General features: G+C 52.5%; 1 protein-coding gene and 1 non-coding gene across 2 annotated transcripts; one reads left to right on the top strand and one right to left on the bottom strand.

The window, feature by feature from the left end:
- Window positions 1-681: 681 nt before the first annotated feature.
- Window positions 682-11634, top strand: LOC130492826 (putative short-chain dehydrogenase/reductase family 42E member 2). The gene is made up of 12 exons (XM_056866612.1): window positions 682-915; window positions 1832-1927; window positions 3524-3581; window positions 4312-4430; window positions 4962-5037; window positions 5492-5574; window positions 5944-6081; window positions 7758-7823; window positions 8833-8896; window positions 10010-10083; window positions 10839-11093; window positions 11332-11634. The coding sequence occupies exons 1-12, from the start codon at window positions 682-684 to the stop codon at window positions 11632-11634; spliced, it is 1566 nt and encodes a 521-aa protein (XP_056722590.1).
- Window positions 11635-13495: 1861 nt separating this feature from the next.
- Window positions 13496-13577, bottom strand: TRNAL-UAG (transfer RNA leucine (anticodon UAG)). Its single transcript has one exon. It is a non-coding gene; the product is annotated as a tRNA-Leu (tRNA).
- Window positions 13578-23882: the final 10305 nt, after the last annotated feature.

Consider the following 23882-nt stretch of genomic DNA (forward strand, 5'->3'; position numbering starts at 1 on the left):
AAGCCACCAGAGCAGGGTTCGAATCCCGGACCGGCAGTGGAAGCTTGTCGGGGCGGTTGCTCTCACTGTAACCTACCTCACAGGGTGGTCGTTGTGTGGGCAAAACGGAGCGGAGGGGAATGGCGTTGTAAGCTGCTCTGATCTGGGGAACCGGGTTTTGACTCCCCGCTCCTCCACATGGGCGGCGGAGGCTAATCTGGTGAACTGGATTGGTTTCCCCCGCTCCGACACACGAAGCCAGCTGGGGGACCTTGGGCGAGTCACAGCTCTCTCAGCCCCACCTACCTCCCAGGGTGTCTGTTGTGGGGAGGGGAAGGGAAGGCGATTGTAAGCCAGTTTGATTCTCCCTTAAGGGGTAGAGAAAGTCGGCATATAAAAACCAACTCCTCTTCTTCTTCAAAGATGCCTACAGGCTCAAAAAAGTTGGGAACCCCTGCTTTAGTATATGCTTCATCCTGACCATCTTTCCAAGAGCACAGGGCAGGGTGTGTGATTCTCCCCTCCCACATTTTATCCTCATAACACCCCTGCGAGGTAGGACGGGCTGAGATGGAACAACTAGCCCTGTTTCCACGTGCTGGGCCTGATTGACCTCTGTGGTCTTTGGACAGGTTGTGAGGCACATCGCACCCCTGGATGGCGCGTGGCGACCCGGAGAAACCCTGAGCCCCGGCGCGTGCGATGGCGAGCCCCCCGCCCAAGGACAAAAAGTCGAAGCCGGACCCCAAGCGGGCCGAGCAGGAGTCCACGAAACCGGCGGCGAAGCAAGTCAGCCTGAAGACCGTGGTGACGGGAGGGGCCGGCCACTTTGGGTTCACCCTCAGCTGCACGCTCGCCAAAGTGGGGACAGACGTGGTCATCTATGATATCCAGAAGCCCCTGTGGCCGATCCCGAAGGGCGTCGAGCTTCGGCAGGTATTTATTTCTGGGTTTTGGAGATTCGGGTCCCATCTGGTTTGATCCCATACATGTGTATTTAGTGAGACATTTATTCCCTGTTCTTTCACTCTGGTGGGGGACCCAAAGCACCTTACAACGTTGTTCTCCTCTCCGTTGTATCCCTGCGACAATGACCCTGTGAGGTAGGTTAGGCTAGGAAGAAGAAGAAGAGTTGGTTTTTATATGCCGACTTCCTCTACCACTTAAGGGAGAATCAAACCGGCTTAGTCACCTTCCCTTCCCCTCCCCATACCCTGGAAGGTAGGTGGGGCTGAGAGGGTGTGACTAGCCCAAGGTCACCCGGCTGGAAGGTTTCGAAATATTCCTAAACATGCACGGAAATGTGAATGTGGCTCCAACTCTTTGGACTCAATCGAGCACATATTGCTAGGTTGCTCATTATATGCATCCGCTAGGAGGAAATGGTTAAATGCTTGGATACGTTCTAAATATTATCTTCCTAATAAAATAAAATGTCAAATTGTATTGAATGATACAACAGTAGAGATCACTGTGGCGGTGGCCAATTTCTTAGCCGATGTGTTAACAATGAAAAATTCGGGAAACTCTGTGTTATGATTTTATGTTTGTTTTAGCTTTTTTAGCTGATAGTTGTATTTATACTGTTTTTTCCTCTTTGTAATATTGGAAATGCCATTAAAGGTTTATTGATTGGTCACCCAGCTGGCTTCGTGTGGAGGAGTGGGGAAACACAAATGCAGTTCACCAGATTGGCCTCCCGCCGCTCATGTGGAGGAGCGGGGAATCGAACCCGGTTCTCCAGATTAGCCTTTGCCCACTGTGCACGCTGCAGCCTCCAAAGAGGTACCCTTTCCATTGCTGCCTGGCATCTCCTTCGGGCGGCATCAAGAATTAACCTCTTGTGTTCCAGGGGGATATCAGAAGCCGCAATGACTTCTACGCGGCTTGCGAGGGGGCGGATTGCGTGGTCCACGCAGCTGCATACGGGATGTCGGGGGTAGAGCAAGTGAGTATCCTTTTGGGTGGGGGCCCGCTCCTTTTCTCCACCCTTGAGGTGTTTGCATAAGGTCTGGCTTTGTGATGTAAGGATTTAAGGGGAGACATGATAGAGGTCTATAAAAGCATGCGTGGCGTGGAGAGAGTGGGCAGGGAGACGCTTTTCTCCCTCTCTCACAATGCTAGGACGCGGGGTCATCTGCTGAAGCCGGAGGGTGGCAGATTCAAAGCAGATACAAGGAAGTATTTCTTTGCACAATGCATAGTTAAATGGTGGGACTCCCTGCCCCAGGATGTGGTGATGGCTACCAACTTGGAAGGCTGTAAGAGGGGTGCGGACATGTTCATGGAGGAGAGGGCTATCCACGGCTACTGGTCAAAATGACCACTAGTCATGATGCATCCCTATTGTCTCCAGTATCAGAGGAGCGTGCCTATTATATTGGGTGCGGTGGAACACAGGCAGGATGGTGCTGCTGCAGCCGTCTTGTTTGGGGGCTTCCTAGAGGCACCTGGTTGGCCCCTGTGGGAACTTGGTGAACTTGGTGGGCCTTGGCCTGATCCAGCAGGGCTTTTCTGATGTTCTTAGGATGGGGGGATGTGGAATGGTGTGACGCAGCCCAATCTCATTGGAAGCTAAGCAAGGCGGGCACTTGGAAGAGGAGACCTCCGAGGAAGACTCTGCAGAGGCAGCCAATGGCAGACCTTCTCTGCTTCTCTCTCTGGCCCACCATCAGTTGGATGTGGCTTGAAGGCACTTGCATGCATATGTGATGGAGCCGCTCTGCCTACGATGGCCGGCTGCCGTCGTCTTGTCAGTTAGCAGTGCCGTCCTAAGCAGAGCGGTAACCTTCTAAGTGATGGTATCGCCTTACTCTGCTCTGGTTAGACCTCACCTAGAGTACTGTGTTCAGTTTTGGGCACCACAATTTAAGAAGGATGTAGACAAGCTGGAACGGGTCCAGCAGAGGGCAACAAAGATGGTGAGGGGTCTGGAGACCCTGTGAGGAAAGGTTGAAGGAGCTGGGTATGCTTAGCCTGGAGAGGAGAAGACGGAGAGGGGACATGATAACCCTCTTCAAGTACTTGAAGGGCTGTCATAGAGAGGAGGGTGCCGAGTTGTTTTCTGTTGCCCCAGAAGGTCGGACCAGAACCAACGGGTTGAAATTAAATCAAAAGAGTTTCCGTCTAGACATTAGGAAGAATTTTCTAACAAGTTAGAGCGGTTCCTCAGTGGAACAGGCTTCCTCGGGAGGTGGTGAGCTCTCCTTCCCCGGAGGTTTTTAAGCAGAGGCTAGATGGCCATCGGTCAGCAGTGCTGATTCCATGACCTTAAGCAGATGATGAGAGGGAGGGCACCTTGGCCATCTTCTGGGATGGAGAGTAGGGGTCACTGGGGGGGTGTGGGGGGAGGTAGGTGTGAATTTCCTGCATTGGGCAGGGGGTTGGACTAGGTGACCCTGGTGGTCCCTTCCAACTCTATGATTCTATAGGGAGTTGGCTTACAAGCAAGCTGACCTTTCCCAGAAGCAAAAAAACCTGGTAGATCCTTCAAACGGTTGCTCCAGCAGCCAGCGTGACATTTGCCCTGTCTCTCCTCTTCTAGTTACGCTGGAGAGAAATTCAGTCCGTTAACGTCCGAGGCACCGGAATAGTCATCGAAGGTACGTGCTGCTTCTCAGCGCGGCGTTCCGGTCCTAACTCGGAAGCTGTGCCCGGCCTGGCGGTGTCCCCCGTATGGCGTTGAGCCGCAGTTTTGGCATCGATCGAGACGTCCCGGTTGCCTTCGGCCCGGCCAGGGTCAGCTTAAGAGTAGGGGGCCCCCAACCTTTTTGAGCCTGCGGGCACATTTGGAATCCTGGCACAGCGTGGTGGAGCCAGCCACGAAATAATTGCCACGGCTTAACTTCAGTAACACAGTGCGGGTCCTTGTGCTGCGGCAGGAACGGCTGCCAAAGCAACATTTTAAAAACTGCACAGCCGAGCAAATCTCCAAGAGTCCATCAGAAACCTTGCTGGGCGAAAGCTCTACCTGGCCCCACCCAATTCCTAAAAACATTTGGCAGGTGCCAGAAAAGCAGACACCACGTTGGGGACCCCTGGCTTAGAGCTTGGTTTTCCCTGTGCAAGGGGAACGTTGCTTTTGGAATAAAGTTCTCACGTGGCTTTAGAAAAGCACTAGAATTCCACGTTTTGTTAAGGATCTCCACACTTCAATCGGATAGAAAGAAATAGACCTTTTATTTGTGCTTGAAGTAGGGTCACCGGCCGTCTGGGAGCTTTGGAGGGGTGGGACACGGCGATGCCCTCCGCATCGGACCCCCGATAACCGATTTCTTTCCGTATTGCCATTTTCCACCCGACGTGACGGTTTCCCCCCGTGTCCCTCCGCAGTCTGCAAGCAACGCAACGTCCCCCGGCTGATCTACACCAGCTCCGTCAACGTGGTCTTTGCGGGGCAGACGGTTTTAGATGGCGACGAGGAGAGCGTGCCGTATTTTCCCCTGGACGAGGTTTGTGGGCTTTCCGGTCTTTCAGCTCGAAGGGGAGGATGTAAACGGAAAATGGCGGTGGGATGTTTTTATAGGGATAATCCAAAGCACCTTTTGGACCGTGTTGTTAAGGGCTGTTCGACCGGTCCGTGCTTTGGTAACTGGGTGGGTAGGTTGTCTTATCTTTTTGGCTGGTTTACACCGGCTTGTCATGTATTGTTCATGGAGGAGAGGGATATCCATGGCTACTAGTCAAAATGGATAGCAGTCATGCTGCATACCTGTTCTCTCTAGTATCAGAGGAGCATGCCTATTATTTTGGGTGTGGTGGAACATGGGCAGGATGGTGCTGCTGCCGTCGTCTTGTTTGGGGGCTTCCTAGAAGCACCTGGTTGGCCACTGTGTGAACAGACTGCTGGACTTGGTGGGCCTCGGACTGATCCAGCATGGCCTTTCTTATGTTACCAGCCTTGCATCTTTGGTATTTTGCATGCCAATACACACACACCATTTACATTAATCAGATTATTTTGTTTTGTGCTTTTCTTGCAGCACATCAACGAATATTCCAGGACCAAATCGATTGCCGAGCAGATGGTTTTAGCGGCAAACGGATCACCCCTGGCAGGTGCTGTCTTATCCGCACACTGCAACCCCCCCTATTGTTTCTGGGGTTGACGTGTTGGCTTCCTGGGTCCCGATCCAAGGGAGGGCTGCCGCTCTCAGGCCTGCGTTTGCTCCCAAACGTTTAGTTTTGACCTAGACGGTGTGAGTTAGAAGTGCCTAAATTCCTGGTTCAGGTCTCTGCCGGCGCCACGAACTCACGCCGTTCTTCGACAGGTGAAGCTGCATCGATACTAGGTTTGCCAGCTCTCGGTTGGGAAATACCTGGAGATTTCGGGGCTGGGGCCTGTGGCAGGCGGGGTTTGGGGAGGGACCTCAGCAGTGGTTTCTGCCTCACACCGCAGCCCTTGCCATCTTCCCCATCGATTCCCCCTTCCCCTCCACCTCACATGACACCCCAGCCCGTTCCTGAGGATTCCCGGAAGAGCGTGCTGATTCCATCCTGTCCTGTTTCTTAGGTGGCGGCAAGCTGTATACCTGTGCCCTGCGGGCCCCTGGCATCTACGGGCCGGAAGAACAAAGACACATGCCCAGATTGGCGGTATGCGTTGGGTTGGCACCGAACACCGTTCTGCAAAACCGGGCTGGCTATTTCAGCAGTGGCCTCTGGAAGCTGTTGGTCATCAACGATTGGTCTGGGGGGAGGCAGGGGACCCCCCACAAGCAGTATTGGGGGGCCCTGCCTCCCCCCAGACCAATCTGGATTGGACCAGCAGAGGGAAGAAGGAAGGGAGAAAGACCACGGTCACACAGCCCGGATAACCTACAAGAACCAATGAACTCTGACCGTGAAAGCCTCCGACAATATTTGTTACGTCCATCATCATTTTGTGTGGCTCTTAACCAACTGGCAATTGTGGGATATCTCAAACTTGGAAATAACTTTTCGTGGTTTTCCGTGTTCCAACAGTTGAATATCGAATGGGGGCTGTTTAACTTCCGAGTCGGGGGTTCGGACACGGTCATGAACTGGGTCCACGTCGAGAATCTCGTCCAGGCCCATATCCTCGCGGCGGAAGCTCTGACTCCCGAGAAGAACTATATAGCGGTGGGTCAGATCCTTCGGCTTGCTTCCCCCTTCTCGGGGGGGGGGGGAAGCGTCGCGTGCATTTCTGTCGCCTGTTTTGTATTCCTTAATAATGTTTTGATTTTTTGATTTTTTTTTTTTTTAAAGAAAGCCGATTCTGCTATATGGGCCGGAACCACAGCAATAACAGGGAGGGCAGCAAAGTTGGGTGGGATGCAAAGAACCGCGCGCGGCGTGAAAACCGCCACTAGCTCCATTGCATAAATGTCTGCGCACAAAAACTTGCGCTATGCTGTGATAAGGAGATTCTGCAGTAGTCCTCCTGCTTAGGCTTGGGGGCAACGTCGCAAGTTGAAGGTCGCTGCCGCAAGGCGCTTACAGTCTTTTGAGAGAGACAAAGGGGAGACGGGAAGACGGTGGGGGTGGGATGGAACAGGGGAAGAATCTGCATTGAGTAGATTCACTCAATGGGGAGGGGGCTGTGGCTCAGTGGTAGAGCCTCTGCTTGGCATGCAGAAGGTCCCAGGTTCAATCCCCGGCACCTCCAGTTAAAGGGACTAGGCAAATAGAGGATGTGAAAGACCTCTGCCTGAGACCCTGGAGAGCTGCTGCCGGTCAGAGTAGACAATACTGACTTTGATGGACCGAGGGTCTGGTTCAGTAGAAGGCAGCTTCATGTGTTCACTGCCTGAGGCTTAATATCAGTGTGTGTGCTGGAGGGGAGGGACTCAGGCGTCACGGCCGGGGTGGCCGACGCCTTACCTGTCACCCGCCAAGTGGTTTTAGAAAGTGGGTGAAGCCAGGTGGGGCTCTCTCCCAACGCAGCTTCTGATGGGCCGTTGGAGATCTGGTTGGCTGTGCAGATGAAAATGCCATTGCTTTGGCGGCAGCTACCATCGGCGTGGGTTTTATTCACCCTCTTGCTCCTCTTTCTCAGGGCGTTTTCAAAATCACTCCTCTTCTCCCTTGCAGGTGGGACTTTCTCTGGGTGGGTGTGTACGGCTCCACCTCCCATGGCTGCCGTTTTGGGGTTGCGCCCGCCACCCTGTGCCAGAATCCCAAAGGTGCCCGTGGGCTGGAAAAGGTTGGGGACCCCTCCTGCTGAGATCCCCAAACCCCACCCGCCCTCATCTCCAGTGGTTAAGAGCGGTGGTTTGGAGCGGTGGACTCTGATCTGGAGAACCGGGTTCGATTCCCCACTCTTCCGCATGAGCGGCTAATCTGGAGAACTGGATTGGTTTCCCCACTCCTCCACATGAAGCCAGCTGGGTGACCTTGGGCTAGTCACCATTCTCTTAGAGCTCTCTCAGCCCCATCTACCCCACAGGGTGTCTGTTGTGGGGAGGGGGAAAGGAAGGTGATTGTAAGCCGGTTTGAGTCTTCCTTAAGCGGTGGAGAAATTCGGCATATAAAACCAGCTCTTCTTCTTCTTCCACCCGCAAATCTCCAAGAAGTCCCCAACCCTAGTTAATAATATCGCTTACCTCTCTCCTCCTTGTGATTTTTTTTTATATGCAATTCTTTTTTATTTTTCTAAACTATTAAACACGTAGTTCAGCAAATACAAATAAACAATAAACATCAGAATAGATAGAAAGCATTTGCCAAGATTGTTACATTCAATCACAGGTTAACTTCCCCTACACCCTCCTCCATCTCAAAATATATTTGTATTCTCCTCCTTGTGATTTTTAAAGGCTGGCCAGGCGTATTTTATCAACGACGGCGAGAAAGTGAACCTCTATGACTGGCTATCTCCGCTAGTAAGTACGAGAGCTGTCGACGTTGCCATTTTTAACAGCACGCAAAAAGCTTTTATGTTAGAAAACTTTCCCAGGCAGGCGGTCTTTGGGGACCCCCCCCCCTCCCTCTGCTGCGGAAAGGAGCGCTGGGGAAGGGGTCGGATCCCCGGCCCAGAGCCGAAAATAAGAGGGCGTTTTGGGCCACCGGATCCAAGGGTGTGGGTCAGAGCAACCTGGCATGAAGTGGTCACTCGATACGGGTCGCTGCTGCGGTCCTCTTTCGACAGGAATCGGAGTTTACCCGAGTGTGACCCTGCTAAAAGCGTTGCCGAATATTGGGTTGCTTGTGTTTTTTAAAACGCTTTTATTTTTTATTTTTTTATATAAATTTGTTATTGCTTTTATAATTAAACACAAAAAGAAAAATAATTAAACAATAACAAAATCATAATCCAATACAAAAAAAAAAGAACATAAAATACACAAAAACATATACAGGGCACTATTACATCCATTGCTAATATATTATTTAAAAAAATCTATAGTGCCCAAACCAGTACCACCCACCTATGTGCCCTCCATCTTTGGACTTCCGGAGCGGTGTTATGACAGTATATAAAAACCTGTTATTATAACCATTAATTAAAAAACACATTAATCTATAATTCATTAACTATACCTATAAAATCCGTTTTTGCCAATTTATCCCAATATGCGGCGGCCTTTGACCATGTTTGTTTAAATTCATCCATATCTTTACCATGTAAAGGATCTGTAATTTTGGCCTTTTTTAAACGCTTTTATTTCCAGAAATGAGACTTTTATATCGGGCCAAGGTTTGTAGCTGGCAGGACCCCACGTTGCCCGAAATGTAAAATCATTAGCCAACGACGGCTTTTTCCGAAAAGAAGGCTGCCTGTCCATGTCTGATCAGCGAATGCTTCCAAAGACACCCTTTTGGCAAAACGCTCGACTGTGGCGTCAAATCCCCGACCTCCTTGCCGTTCAGCCTTTACATTTTTTCTTTCAGTTCGAAAAATTAGGGGCCCGGAAGCCGTGGATGCGCGTACCTATGTTTTTGGTTCACCTGTCAGGTAAGATCGCCGCCGCCGCCTACTCGATGCTTCCCTCGTGTTTTTTTTTTAATGGCATTTCCCTTCCACACCTTGTGTCCACGTTTGTGACGGTGTTGGGACAGTTAACGGGAGAGGCGCTGCAATGCCGCGGTTCGAGGGTGCAACCGGCCATTGCACGCGATCCCCCGTTACCTCGTCCTCCGAAGCAAAGGACTAGTCCTGGCTTCCCCCCCAACCCCACCTCGCTGGAGTAGCTGGTGCTTCAGAAGCGGCCAGGAGGTACCACCTTTGTGCCTCCAGGGAGCACCCATTCACAGACACCCACATCCACCGTAGGGTTGCCAACCTCTGGGTGGGCCTTGGAGATCTGCCAGAATTAGAACTGCTCTCCCCCTGGAGAAAGTGGCAGCTTCGGGGAGGGGGGGGCGCTCAATGGCATTATACCCTACTGACCCAGCGTATATGTAGTGGTTAAGAGCGGTGGTTTGGAATGGTGGACTCTGATCTTTTTTCACATCACATAGTTAAATGGTGGAACTCCCTGCCCCAGGATGTGGGGATGGCTGCCAGCTTGGAAGGCTTTAAGAGGGGAGTGGACATATTCATGGAGGAAAGGGGTGTCCGTGGCTATTAGTTAAAACGGATACTAGTCATGCTGCATACCTATTCTCTCTAGTATCAGAGGACCATGCCTATAATATTAGATGCTGTGGAACACGGGCACGATAAATGCTGCTGCAGGGGTCTTGCTTGTGGGCTTCCTAGAGGCACCTGGTTGGCCACGGTGTGAACAGACTGCTGGACGTGATGGACCTCGGTCTGATCCAGCAGGGCCTTTCTGATGTTCTTATCTGGAGAACCGGGCTTGATTCCCCACTCCTCCACGTGAGCGGTGGACTAATCTGGTGAACCGGGTTGGTTTCCCCTCCTCTACATACGAAGCCAGCTGGGTGACCTTGGGCTAGTCACAACCCTCTCAGCCCCACCTACCTCACAGGGTGTCTGTTGCGGGGAGGGGAAAGTGATTGTAAGCTGGTTTCATTCTCCTTAAGTGCTAGAGAAAATCGGCATATAAAAACCAACTCTTCCACGTGCTGTCATGTGACATCCTTCTTCTTCCTCTTCTTGCAGCGGTATTTATGGAGTACGTGCACATGGTGCTAAGGCCTTTTGTAGAAATTACCCCGCTTGTCACCCGTTACGAGGTAAGGTGTCCTGGCAATAAGGAAAGAAAATGTAGGCCTTGTTCCCATGTAAAGGGGAATTAGGTGGTAGAAGGCTGGGTGGTAGAAGGGACTCCACCACTTCAGATTGCAGTGGTGGTGATGGAGGGGCCGTGGCTCAGTGGTAGAGCATCTGCTTGGCATGCAGAAGGTTGCAGGATCATTCCCCGGCATCTCCAGTTAAAGGGACTAGGCCAGTAAGGTGATGTGAAAGACCTCTGCCTGAGACCCTGGGGAGCTGCTGCCAGTCCTCCACATGAGCGGCGGACGCTAATCTGATGAACTGGATTAGTTTCCCCACTCCTCCACATGAAACCAGATGGGTGACCTTGGGCTAGTCACAGATCTCTCAGTCCCGCCTACCTCACAGGATGTCTGTTGTGGGGAGAGGAAAGGGAGGTGATTGTAAGCCGGTTTGATTCTGCCTTAAGTGGTAGAGAAAGTCAGCATATAAAAACCAACTCTTCTTCTCCTCCTCCTCCTCCTTTGCTTGAGACCCTGGAGAGCCGCTTCCAGTCTGAGTAGACAATGCTGATTTTGATGGACCAACGGTCTGGTTCAGTAGAAGGCAGCGTCATGCTTTCATGTGTTCACCTTTGACCATTCCTGTTCTTCTTCTTTGCTTGAAGGCCTCTAAAAAACCCCTACCTGGTGCCGTTCTCCTTTCCAAAAAAACCCCTACCTGGTGCCGTTCTCTTTTCCAAAAAACCCCTCCCTGGTGCCGTTCTCCTTTCCAGGTGCAGAACATCTCCTACACGCACACGTTCAAAACGGACAAAGCCCGCAAGCAGCTGGGCTATGCCCCCAAGAAGTACCGGTTTGCCGACTGCGTGGAACGCTTCATGGAAACCAGACCCCGCAGGAGGGATTTCGTCGTCCTCAAGCTCTGCCTTTGCGTGCTCCTCTTTGTCAGCCTGCTTGCTCTGAGCGTTCGGTACCAAGAGGTGGGAGACTTTTTGAGCAAACAGTGGGCACGGTATCGGGGGCTGGTGGTATAAATCGTTCCTCGGAGGGAAGAGAGCGCCGTTCCTGGAGTATGGGATCTGCCTTGTGGCATGGGGCTCTCGTTCCGAGGCGATGGGCAACCAGTGACGTTACGATGAATAAGAGAAACATGCCAGTCATTGATCTGAAGTGACCAAATAATTGAAGAGGACACCGAAGATAAGTCTGTACACCACCTCAAAGCTTTGGGAGACTCGGGATATCTTTTGCATTCCCACCTCTCAGCATTTTGGGAAAAAGAGAGGTGTGAGATACCGGCAGGCCTCCTGCAAAGGAACGTGTCGAATGATCCTGCAGAGAGAAGTCCAGAAGATGGCCCCATGCCGCCGCACAGATAAGAGACGGAACAGCCACAATGCAAAAGATGTCGGAGGGAACCCCCCCATCGCCGAAGCGAGAACGGTTCTTCCAGCCCACGAAACGTCTCTCTCGACAGCTGGTCAGAAAGACCCACGAGGTGAAAATAAAATTGTGTCCGGAGAAGCCCGCGTGTCTGGATTTTTTTCCTCGCCCATCAGGGTGCCTTAGGGGAAAAAAGGACCAGACTGTTTCTGAATTAGAGGTTGTGCATGGAGCCTGGGGGGTATAATTTAGCCCTTAGCGGCAGCAGCGTATGGATCAAGGCCGGAGAAGTGGACGATGTCCCCCCCGCCCCGGCCTCTGCAATTAGAAATGTCCCATCGGGGGCCGCGTTAAGTCTAGGTCGGGGGGGGGGAAAGGCAGGGCCTGACCCTGGTGGCCCCGGCTAGCCGGATCTACTCAGATCTTAGAAGCTAATCAGGATCGGCTCTGGTCAGCCCTTGGATGGGGAGAGCCTCAGGGAAGTCCAAGGGTGCTGCGCGGAGGCAGGCAACGGCAAACCACTTCTCTTCTATGGGGTCCCCCCAAAGTTGGCTGTGACTTGACAGCGCTTTCCACTTTCCCTACACGGGTACCAATCTTTTCTCTCTCCTCCCGCTGCTTCAATGAGTGGAGGTGGGAGGTGGGGATTTCTGATAGGGGAGACGACCCGGAGGAGGGAACGATCAATTCATTGGATTTATTTATTTATTCATGGCAAGTAGTGCTTAACTCTGGGTGGATCTCAGCCTCCTAAAATGGGAGCCAGGTGTTAGGATCAATAACCACTGGGTCCCTCCCAAGCCCTTGGAAATCTCATCATGTGAAGTCAGGAGCTTAAGCGCTACCCCCATGCATTGAAATCCATGGGGGGCGTCTCTGTACGCCCCCACTCTGTGGCTGCTCAGGGGTAGTCCATGGGGCCTTGTCCGTGGCACAGGGCTGCCTGTGCAAACCTACGCATGTTTACTCAGGAGTAATTCCCCCTCTGCAGCCACATAGGTGACCATCTGATGGCGGATCTCAGATCAGCTGCTTCCCCTGCCTTTCTGGTTTATTCCAAACGTCCCATCCCCTTGACAGGATCCGTGTTGCAAAACTGGATGATGGATTTAATTGGGATCCGATTGCGCCCCCCCCCCCGAGGCTTGCAGCTCCCCCCACCCCTCCTCCCTTGGAGAGATCTGGCCCTGAGCACATGAACCCAGTGGCAAGCCTATGTCAATTGCACAGATTTTTGTCCTGTCTTTTTAAAGAACTGGAGAAATGGGGGCAGGATAAGGTTGCCAACTCCAGGTTGGGAAATACCTGGAGATTTTTGGGGCGGAGCCTGAAAAGGGCAGGTTTTGGGGAGGGGGGGGACTTCAACGCCATAGATTCCAATTGCCAAAGGGGCCATTTCCTCCAGGCGATCTGACCTCAATTAGCTGGAGATCAGTTGTATTAGCAGGAGATCTCCAGCTGGTATATGTATAAAATATAGATATAAGTGAATTATTAGCCTACATCTGTGTTTTTGAATACTACCAATTTACAGTTGAATTTACAATTTTTTGAATGGTACCTAGAGGTTGGCAACTGTAACATATTTTGCTATTTTTCAATAGTATTCGCTCCTGTACTGATTTCCTTATCCTCCAGATACTTGTACAGAGGTGTCGTATGTTCTCCTCCGGTACCTAGAGGTTGGCAACTGTTGGGCTGGAGGATTAATAACCGTGCAGATCTGTAAGGATAAAGCAAGTCTTTGGGTGGGGGCATTAGCGGTGGGGGGACCATTAACATAATTTATCATTTTTTTGCCAATAAAGGTACTTGACTGAAATAATTTATTAACTAATTGCATAATTATTAATTATATCATTAATTCTATTTATCCCCTCCCCTCCATGTCCCCTCCTTAGAATGGGTGGTGCAGCGGTTCAATGAACTGTTGCCGATCAAGATGCTACACCTTGTCGAGCAGGTGATGCTTGCAAATCGTATCCGGGAAAGGATTATGGGGGGGTGGGGGGTGGGGAGAGAAGGGGTGGGAAAAAAAACCACATCCTGGCAGCGGTGGGATTCGAACCCACGCCATCGAAATGACTGGAGCCTAAATCCAGCGCCTTAGACCACTCGGCCACGCTACCACTTGATTGCAAAGGGAACCCTGAACATTATATAAAAGCAGCGTCGGGCTCCCCTTCCTTTTTTTTTTGCTCCCTGTATTTATGGGGGGCGTTTTTGCTGCTAAAAAAAAAAAGGTCCCTTTGCGCGTTGCAAGGTTATTTTCCTGCTCTCTGCCTGGGGGCGGCGTCAAAATGTCATTTCCATGCTAAGATTTATTATTATTTTTTTAATCCCAGAGCGGGTTGCAAAGATCTCAGCCGGGGGGGGGGAGGAAACGGGGGGGGGATGCTTTCCTGCATTGCACAGCCAATGTGCAAAGCAAAACAAGACCCCCACCCCCAGCAGTTGGTGAAGCTATTCGTGAATTTTAATGGCGTCCTAAACGTAGGAAGCTCTCGACAGGGATGCTGTAGCCGGGGGCGGCCACGAGGGGGCGGCCGCGCTCCGGCCTGCTTACCTTTCCAATGCATTGTAATGGGCGTCCTGAACGCGGAGAGGCTCTCCAGGGATGCTGTAGCCGGGGGCGGCCACGAGGGGGCGGCCGCGCTCCGGCCTGCTCACCTTTCCAATGCATTGTAATGGGCGTCCTGAACGCGGAGAGGCTCTCCAGGGATGCTGTAGCCGGGGGCGGCCACGAGGGGGCGGCCGCGCTCCGGCCTGCTTACCTTTCCAATGCATTGTAATGGGCGTCCTCAACGCGGAGAGGCTCTCCAGGGATGCTGTAGCCGGGGGCGGCCACGAGGGGGCGGCCGCGCTCCATCCTTTCTCCCCCTCCAGGTAAGTTTGAAAGTCTTGTTTTTGCTTGTTGGAAGAAAAAAAAAGGGGGGAATAAAACCCAGCCTGCAAACAGAAGCTGTTTTACATCTATTTGTTTTACATCTGTTTTACATCTATCTCCAGTTGCACGTTTTCCCCATCCAAATTCTCAGAACTCTGCATGGGGGCGTTTATGGTTGAGTTTTGAGAATCTGGATGGAGGAAACGTGCATCTGGAAAGAGGCAAATCCAAGGCAAAAACCCCCAGGCGTAAATGGCCTTATACTCCAGGTGAGACCGAAGCCTGCTTATTCTTAGCTAGAAAATATGCAAGGCTAGGAACGTAGAGAAGTGTTTCCTTCGATCTGTCGTCTGAAGCTGAAGGGCGAGAGATTCGAAACGGATGAAAGGGAGTATTTCTTTACGCAACGCAGAGTTAAACTGTGGAACTCCCTGCCCCGGGATGTGGTCATGGCTGCCTGGCTGGAGGGCTTTAAGAGGGGAGGGGGCATGTTCGTGGAGGAGAGGGCTGTCCGTGGCTACAAGACAAAGTGGACACTATTCATGATTCTTTACAGTATCAGAGGAGCAGGCCTATGGTAATAAGTGCAGTGGAACATAGGCAGGACAATGCTGCTGTGGTCGTCTTGCTTGTGAGCTTCCTGGAGGCACCTGGTTGGCCACGGTGTGAACAGACTGCTGGACTTGAGGGGCCTGGGTCGGATCCAGCAGGGCCTTTCTAATCTTCCATTTATTTTTCCCTCCCTCCAGGATCAGAGGAGCATGCCTATGATATTAGGTGCCAGGGAACACAGGTAGGATGCTGCTGCTGCTGCAGTGGTCTTGCTTGGGGGCTTCCTGGAGGCACCTGGTTGGCCACTGGGTGAACAGACTGCTGGACTTGATGGGCCTTGGCCTGATCCAGCAGGGCTTTCCTTGTGTTCTTATGTTCTTACCCTGGAGAGCCGCTGCCGGTCTGAGTAGACAATACTGACTTTGATGGACCCAGGGTCTGATCCGGCATAAGGCAGCTTTGTGGGTTCCTGCGTAGTGCCAACACTGTGTATCCTGGCTGGAGTTGCCAACCTGCAGATGCAGGCCGGAGATCGCCTGGAACGGCCATTGATCTCCAGACGACAGAAACGGCTGATTGGTTGAGACCAAACATGAGGGTCGCCAGGTCCCTCTTCGCCACCGGCGGGAGATTTGGGGGGCAGAGCCTGAGGAGGGCGGGGTTTGGGGAGATGAGGGACTTCAATGCCATACAGTCCAATTGCCATGGTGGCCATTTTCTCCAAGTGAACTGATCTCTCTCGGCTGGAGATCCGTTGTAATAGCAGGTGATCTCCTGCCACCACTTGGAGGTTGGCAACCCTACCAATACATGGACCCCACTTCTCCTGGAAGGTGGACTGCAGGGCGTGAGCCTTTACCGAGGTTAGGGTTGCCAACCTCCAGGTAGTAACTGGAGATCTCCTGCTATTACAACTGATTCTCCAGGCAACAAAGATCAGTTCCCCTGGAGAAAATGGCCGCTTTGGCCATGGGACTATGATATGAGGGGTCCGGAGACCAAGTCCTATGAGGAAAGGTTGAAGGAGCTGGGGATGTTTAGCCTGGAGAGGAGAAGACAGAGAGGGGACGTGAGAACCATCTTCAAGGACTTGAAGGGCTGTCCTAGAGAGGAGGGTGCAGAGTTGATTTCTGTTGCCCCAGAAGGTCGGACCAGAACCAACGGGTTGAACTTAAATCAGAAGAGTTTCCGTCTAGACATTAGGAAGCATTTCCTAACAGAGCGGTTCATCAGTGGAACAGGCTTCCTTGGGAGGTGGTGAGCTCTCCTTCCCTGGAGGTTTTGGAGCAGAGGCTAGATGGCCATCTGTCAGCAACGCTGATTCTATGTCCTTGGGCAGTCGATGAGAGGGAGGGCACCTTGGCCACCTTCTGGGCGTGGAGTAGGGGTCACTGGGGTGTGTGTGTGTGGGGAAGGTAGTTGTGAATGTCCTGCATTGTGCAGGGGGGGTTGGGCTAGATGACCCTGGTGGTCCCTCCATGGTGCAGGGGGGTTGGGCTAGATGACCCTGGCGGTCCCTCCCAACTATGATTCTATGACCTTGGGCAGATGCCGAGAGGGAGGGCCCCTCGGCCGTCTTCTGGGCATGGGTGTGTGGGAGAGGGTAGTTGTGAATTTCCTGCATGGTGCAAGGGGGTTGGGCTAGATGACCCTGGTGGTCCCTCCCAACTATGATTCTATGACCTTAAGCAGATGACGAGAGGGAGGGCACCTTGGCCACCTTCTGGGCATGGAGTAGGGGTCACTGAGGTGTGTGTGTGGGGGGGAAGGTAGTTGTGAATCTCCTGCATTGTGCAGGGGGGGTTGGGCTAGATGACCCTGGTGGTCCCTCCATGGTGCAGGGGAGGGTTGGGCTAGATGACCCTAGTGGTCCCTCCATGGTGCAGGGGAGGGTTGGGCTAGATGACCCTGGTGGTCCCTCCATGGTGCAGGGGGGGGTTGGGCTAGATGACCCTGGTGGTCCCTCCATGGTGCAGGGGAGGGTTGGGCTAGATGACCCTGGTGGTCCCTCCCAACTCTATGCTTCTGCGACCCCTACCAAACACGGATCCCACTTCTCCTGGAAGGTGGGCTGCAGGGCGCGAGGCCCTCTCGAGGTCCCTCCCCTCTCCAGGCCCCGCCCCCAGGCCCCGCCCTCCGGGGATTCCCCCGGTCCAGAGTGGGCCATTGGCTCAGGGCGCGGCGAGGCCGGCCGCGGCCACCAGAGGGCGCGGCGGAGCAGGATTCCCCCCCTCCGCGGTGGGGCGCGCCGAGGCTGCCAGCTGAGCCGGGCGTTGCACGGGCGGTGGCGCCGCCTCCTGTGGCTCCTCCCTGCAGGGTAGGCCGCCGGCGGCTGCAGCTGCTGCGCCCTGGGACGTGGCCCCGAGCCGTCTGCCTCCAGCCCAGGTAGGCCGGGCTCTTTGCACGCTGCCTGCCGGGCGGGCAGCCGGGGTCTTGGGCCGGGGTGGGGGGTGGGGGGTTGCAGATCCCCTTCCCCCTCCCTCGCCTTGCAGGCTGCCCAGGGAGAGAGCCTCGCCTGGGGTGTTTTGCCGGCTCGGGTTGTGCGCGCACGTCTGAACGCGTGGCGGCTTGCGTGTTGGCCGGGAAAGGAGGTGGCGAGGGGCCCTCCTCCCCAAACGCAGCCGATCTCCAGCCGCTGGGGGTGGTGCGTTGGAGTTGGGGGTCCCAGTGTGAGCAGACACATAGTCCCTTCTGGGAATGGCTTTTTTTTGGGGGGGGGTTCTCATGTGAACACCACCCCCTCTTTTGACAGCAGGGTCCAGGCCCCACTTGCTTTCCTTTGATGGCCCCAGACAGGCGTGTCGGACTGGCAGGCGTCTGGACAGCATTGGCTTTTGCATTATAACGTCCTTTGGAGCGCCGGTTCCAGAAATGTCGCTCCAGAGCAGCCGAAAAGGGAAGCCTCGCAGGTAGGCATCGTGTAGCCTTTAGGATCCCGCAGGTCTCTTTGGCCGTTTATTCATGGAAGGTTTTGCATCTGTAGATGCACATTTTCCCCATCTGACTTCTCAAAACTCTGCACGGCGGCTTATTGTTTTGAGAATATGGATGGGGGGAAAGGGGCAAATCCAATGCAAAACCTTCCATGAATAAATGGCCTTTGTCTTTTGGGATGGGGTTGTGTTTTTATTTTTTTTGCCCCAGATCTGACCGATCAGGGCAGTCGGGTGGAAGACGGATTGTTTCGCTGTCGTGGTTTTCTGCCGTCGAGTCGCAGCCGGCTTCTGGCGACCCCTTTTTGGGGTTTTCATGGCAAGAGACTAACAGAGGTGGTTTGCCGTGGCCTGGCTCTGCCCAGAGACCCTGGTCTTCCTTGGGGGTCTCCCACCCAAGCACTACCCTGCTTAGCTTCTGAGATCTGACCACATCAGGCTAGCCTGGGCCATCCAGGCCAGGGTCTAGATCTTCTAGAGACACCTACTTTCTATTGTTTGAGTTTGAGCCTTCGATCCAATAGGAGTTTTCTAACCGAGCGGTCCCTCGGTGGAACAGGCTTCCTCAGGAGGTGGTGAGCCTCTCCTTCCCTGGAGGTCTTTTACCAGAGGCTAGATGGCCATCTGTTAGCCATGCTGATTCTATGACCTTAGGCAGATGATGAGAGGGAGGGCATCTTGGGCATCTTCTGGGCACGGAGTAGGGGTCACTGGGGGTGTGTTGGGGGGGGAGGTAGTTGTGAATTTCCTGCATTGGGCAGGGGGCTGGACTAGATGACTCTGGGGGTCCCTCCCAACTCTGTGATTCTATGATTATATGCACCTTCCTTCCAAACCACCTTCAAAGTGGTTTATGGAGGATTCCCGAGAGATCTCAAATATTAGCCAGAGCCAACCCTGCTTAGCTTCTGAGATCGGACGAGATCGGGCTAGCCTGAGGCTATCCAGGTCAGGGCACTTTCTTGTTATGGCCTGCTTAAATTGACTGGGCTGTCTGAATCAGGACTCTTTTGCAGCTTGGCTTGCTTGTTCGAGTGGTCAGCCGCCGCCTTGGCAAAGCCCTCCTTCACTCCGAAGGTACCCTGGATTTTATTTAGTTAAAAGATGCCCTGGCGGCTTTTACCGAGCCCGTTCAACGCACAGCCTTGCCTCGTGAGTCCGTTACTGCGTTTGCCGTCTCCTCTAACTCCGTCAGATCTGAGTTAAAACCGAGCGGTGATCTTTATTATCGACGGCAGTCGCTTATATCTCACTCCTCCATCCATAAAACCGATAGGCCACGTTTGCGATTAAAAATAAAGCCCGCAACCATCTCCCTAGATAGCGTGGCTGAAGTCATGGCTGGTTAAAAAAACAACATGTCAGTTAAAACCAGCATCAGTGAAAATCAGCATTTTAAAAACTTAAAAAAGCATTCCCCCCCATTCCTTAGCAGCAAATCTGGCAAAAACTCATGCTATCCATCTCAACCCAGGCATAGTTAAATGGTGGAACTCCCTGCCCCAGGATGTGGTGATGGCTGCCAACTTGGAAGGCTTGAAGAGGGGAATGGACATGTTCAGGGAGGAGAGGGGTATCCATGGCTGCTAGTCAATATGAAAACTAGTCATGACGCATACCTATTTCTCCAGGATCAGAGGAGCAGGCCTATTATATTAGGTGCTGTGGAAGACAGGCAGGATAATGTGGACTGGCAATGCTGATTCTACGACCTTAGGCAGAATAGGAGAGGGAGGGCATCTTGGGCATCTTCTGGGCATGGAGTAGGGGTCACTGGGGTGTGTGTGGGGGAAAGATAGTTGTGAATTCCCTGCATTGTGCAGGGGGTTGGACTAGATGACCCTGGGGGTCCCTTCCAACTCTGTGATTCTAATGCTGCTGCAGTTGTCTTGCTTGTAGGTGACGTGAAAGACTCATCCTCTCCCTTAAGTGCTGGACTGCTGGACTTGATGGGCCTCGGTCTGATCCAGCAGGGCCTTTCTTACGTTCTTATGTTTTTACGGAGCGCTTCGAAACGGAAAAAAATAGTCCGCCTAAAGACTAATGTTTATTTCAATATGAGCGCTCCTGAGTCACAGATCACTTTATCAGATTTGGGCTATAGTAATTTAACTGGGTCCTGTTTATGCCGCTTCTGCCTTTGGGGTGTGTGAACGTCGAATCCCTCTGTTTTTGAATGAGAATCGGCATTGATGCTCCTGATTTCCAGTCCGGGTCGGAGGCCTGTGTTCCCGGTCCCCATTCCCCGGGATGCGCTCACCTTCTCTCTCCAGACAAATATTTACCCCCGTCATTTCCCCCTCCTTGGCTTTGAAATGTGCTGCCAGCGCGCCAATGTGTTTTCCTGCTGTTCGGCATTGATGCTGCGAGGAGAGAAAGCCTTGGCGTCTGTCCAGAACCGTGCGGCCCCAACAAGAAAAGCAAGATCAAGGGACGTGCGGATTATTTTAGAGCAGGCGAGCTCCTTAGGAGAGGGATGAATGTCCCTTCTTGTAGCACATCAGAGCAACTCCCATCATTAATTGGACACAGAACGTCCTGTGCCTTTTCAGATTCTCCGTTGCCAGCGTGAAATTTGAGCATCGGGGGCGGCGGGGGGGCAGGTTCCCTCTCCGCTAGTACATTCTTGAATTCGTCCAAGGCCTGTCTTGGAGGATGCTGGAATAAGATATTTCACCGGGTGCAATGGGGTCTCATAAGATCATCCGAAAAGCCCCGGTGGATCAGACCAAGGCCCGTCAAGTCCAGCAGTCTGCTCACACCGTGGCCAACCGGGTGCCTCTAGGAAGCCCCCAAGCAAGACGACTGCAGCAGCATTTATCCTGCCTGTGCTCCAAAGCACCTAGTAAAATAGGCATGCTCATCTGATCCTGGAGAGAACAGGTATGCATCATGACCAGTATCCATTTTGACTAGTAGCCGTGGATACCCCTCTCTTCCATGAACACGTCCACTCCCCTCTTAAAGCCTTCCAAGGTGGCAGCCGTCACCACATCCTGGGGCAGGGAGTTCCCCAATTGAACTATGCTCCATAGAATTTAACTAGAATTTCATGCTTTAACTAGGCTCCAATTTAACTGTGTCTCCATAGAAAACTCCAGCACACTCACACATAGGATGCAGTGGATTTTTTAATACAACCCCGATTATGTAATGGGGATTGAAATGCAGAGATGATTTGAGATGAAAGAGATGATTTGAGTACAGAGATGATTTGGCAGAGATGATTTGAGTGCTCGTCGAATGAGGGACTGTTGATATTTTTAGTACCCCCCGCACCCTGCAGCTTCTGTTCGACAAAATTCCAGCAAGCTGCTTCTCCTTTTCTACCGAGAACATTTCCCCCCAGGACTGTTTAAATTCAAATTGTTGATTTTCGGGCATCCAAATGCATTCGATCAGGGGATCCCCTTTACTGACGGCTCGTGCGCTTCTTTGGCTGCGGAGAGACGATATTTGAAACTGGAACCGACAGAAATGCCCAAAAAATAAAATAGTTTTTTTTTGCCAAATGCAGTCCACCTGGGCAGAGCCCCTGTTTGCAATTATGCAACCTTGGCCCTGCTGGGATGTCCCCGGTTGCCAAAAAACAGCAGCCCACTGAGTTATGCAGACGTGTCGTTTCTTAGAGTGCCGGCGGAGGGAGGGAAAGAAAAAGCGCGTGACGGATCGACAGATCTCTCTGTTGAGATCCCAAGAAAGGCCTGCGGTGTTCTTCGGAGTTGTGATCAGAAAGCTAATTCTGTTCTACTTTTGTAGGCAGACTCTTTTTTTTTTGCATGGAGAAAGATTCGGCACATTCCTACACTTCTTGGCCTTTACGGACTAACGTGTCAAAGCTCGTTCTGTCGAGTACAGAGATGCCAGAAGGACTTTGGATTTCTGGATGGGCTAGAGACCGTTGCAAGCATGCTTAAGGTTTAACAATAGGGTTCCCTCTCTGTCTTGCGCTTTGGCACAGTTTGGGGAACGGGGAAGCTTCACATCGGTGCACAACCACCGGTGCACAACCACCGCCGCCCTGGACTTCTTATGGCCAGGGTCAGATGCGTGGGGTTTGCAAAGTCTGCTCGGTCGGCAGCTGGGTGAATGTTGGGAGCCCAGAAGTACAGGGAGTTCCTTCTCGGGGCAGGAAAGGGCTCTCTGCCAGCCTGCCGTGGCGATAAGGAGAAGGGGGAGCTGGACAGGTTTCGAAAATATCTCCGCCCTGCCGACGGCTCGGCGTCGAGATTGCGTTTTGGGGCCGGAAGGGGAGACGGGTGCCCTGGGATCTTCCTCAGTCAGGAGCCTGGGAAACATTCATGGTCGAATGGATTGCTAAAAAGCAAGCATTTCTGCCCGGTAAGTTTCTGCAAAGTCTCTTCTGCAAGTTTCTTCACAGTCCCTTCTGCAAATTTTCTTAGCTGAAGACCCGGGGAGCAGAAAAACAAAGAGGATGTCCCCGCAGTTGGCAACCGATACCGCAGTTGGCAACCAATGCTGGCCCCAAAGAGATTTGTTTGCTTTCATGGTCGGTTACTTCGTAGGTCTTCAGCGCCCCTTTCTCGTGTCGAGCTGGGGTTCTTCATCCGGGCAGGGTTGGCTCCACTGCAGAAGCTAAGTTGGCCGGGGCTGGAGGTGCCAAATGTCCCGAGCCCGTTGTCTCCGCTGCGGGACAGCGAGAAAGCCGACTTGGCATGCAAGCCGGCCGGCCCAAATGGCTCACGGTTGCAGGGCAGAGCCTCCGGCGCCTTCGCCTCTCCCTGTTCCGCCTCGGGGCACCGGCGTGCATGTAAAGAAGAGGACTTAATGATGGGAGGCAGATATTAAAATAGAACCGGCTACGTCAGCTCTTGGAGGAAGTTTTTCGGGAGAGGCTTAATGGCTGTCTGGTAGCAATGCTGATTCTCTGGTCTGCCGTGCATGGCTGTTTCACTCCCCAGCCCCACTCTGAGGACTTCGGGCCACTGTTTGGATTGCGCCTGCCGTCTCCCTTGCATTTCCCCGAGTTCTGCCCAGGTTTTCAGGGACCTGTTTTCTCTCGAATTTGAAAACGCGGGCGAAAGCGGGAAGCGCAGGAGGAGAGCGCGGCAACCTCTGGCCGCGGTCGGAAACGGCATGCAAAATCCAAACAAAAGACCCGAGGTGACAGAGAGAGAAGCAGCCATGCATAAAAGACCTATGACTCACTGTGTATTTGGGCAGATGGTGAGAAGGGAGGGCGGGGAGGGGTGAGTCATTGCTCAGCTCTTGGGTCCCGTTCTTAAATGCCCAGGGTATATGCCCAGGGTGATAGCGATTGCCACTTTGGTGTCAGGAAGGAATAGGAGGCTAGATGGCCATCTGTCAGCAATGCTGATTCTGTGATCTTAGGCAGTTCATGAGAGGGAGGGCACCTTGGCCATCCTGTGGGCATGGAGTAGGGGTCACTGGGGCTGTGTGGGGGAGGTAGTTGTGAATTTCCTGCATTGGGCAGGAGGTTGGACTAGATGACCCTGGTGGTCCCTTCCAACTCTGTGATTCTATATCTCAGAATGCTAGGAGGCAAAAATGAACCAGAAGTCCAAAGAAACCTTCAATTCTTAAAAAAAAAAAAAAAAGTATTCCAGCTAAGTCAACTTTTGTAGAATTCATCCCACTGCATTTAACAATGTGAGCTTTAAGTCAGCAAAATCTTACACTGGAATAAAACTAGTTAGTCTTTAAGATGCTACTGGACTCCCCACCCCAGTTATATACGTGGTACCCTTTGGTACCACACAGAGAAGCTGTAATTTTCATCCCCTTCGCCGGAGATCGAGGGCAGGTTATAAATTGTATAAATATATAATTTAATTTAATTTATAAGTTGTATAAATAATTTGTATAACTATACAAATAAATAAATGCGAGGAAGCAAACGGAGAGTTCTGCTGATCCGCTCCTGTCTCTTTCGCAAGACGGTGGAACGGGTGATGCAAGGTACAGCTTCGAATGAGATAAATACGGCACGTCGCCATGCCCTGACTTGCCCTCCCAAATGGGGCTGGCGTCTGTTTTCCTGAAAAGGTGGGGCGTGACCCAACCCAGCGCCTTTTAGCGGC

This window comes from Euleptes europaea, chromosome 21 (assembly GCF_029931775.1).
Source record: "Euleptes europaea isolate rEulEur1 chromosome 21, rEulEur1.hap1, whole genome shotgun sequence".
Lineage (NCBI taxonomy): Eukaryota > Metazoa > Chordata > Lepidosauria > Squamata > Sphaerodactylidae > Euleptes > Euleptes europaea.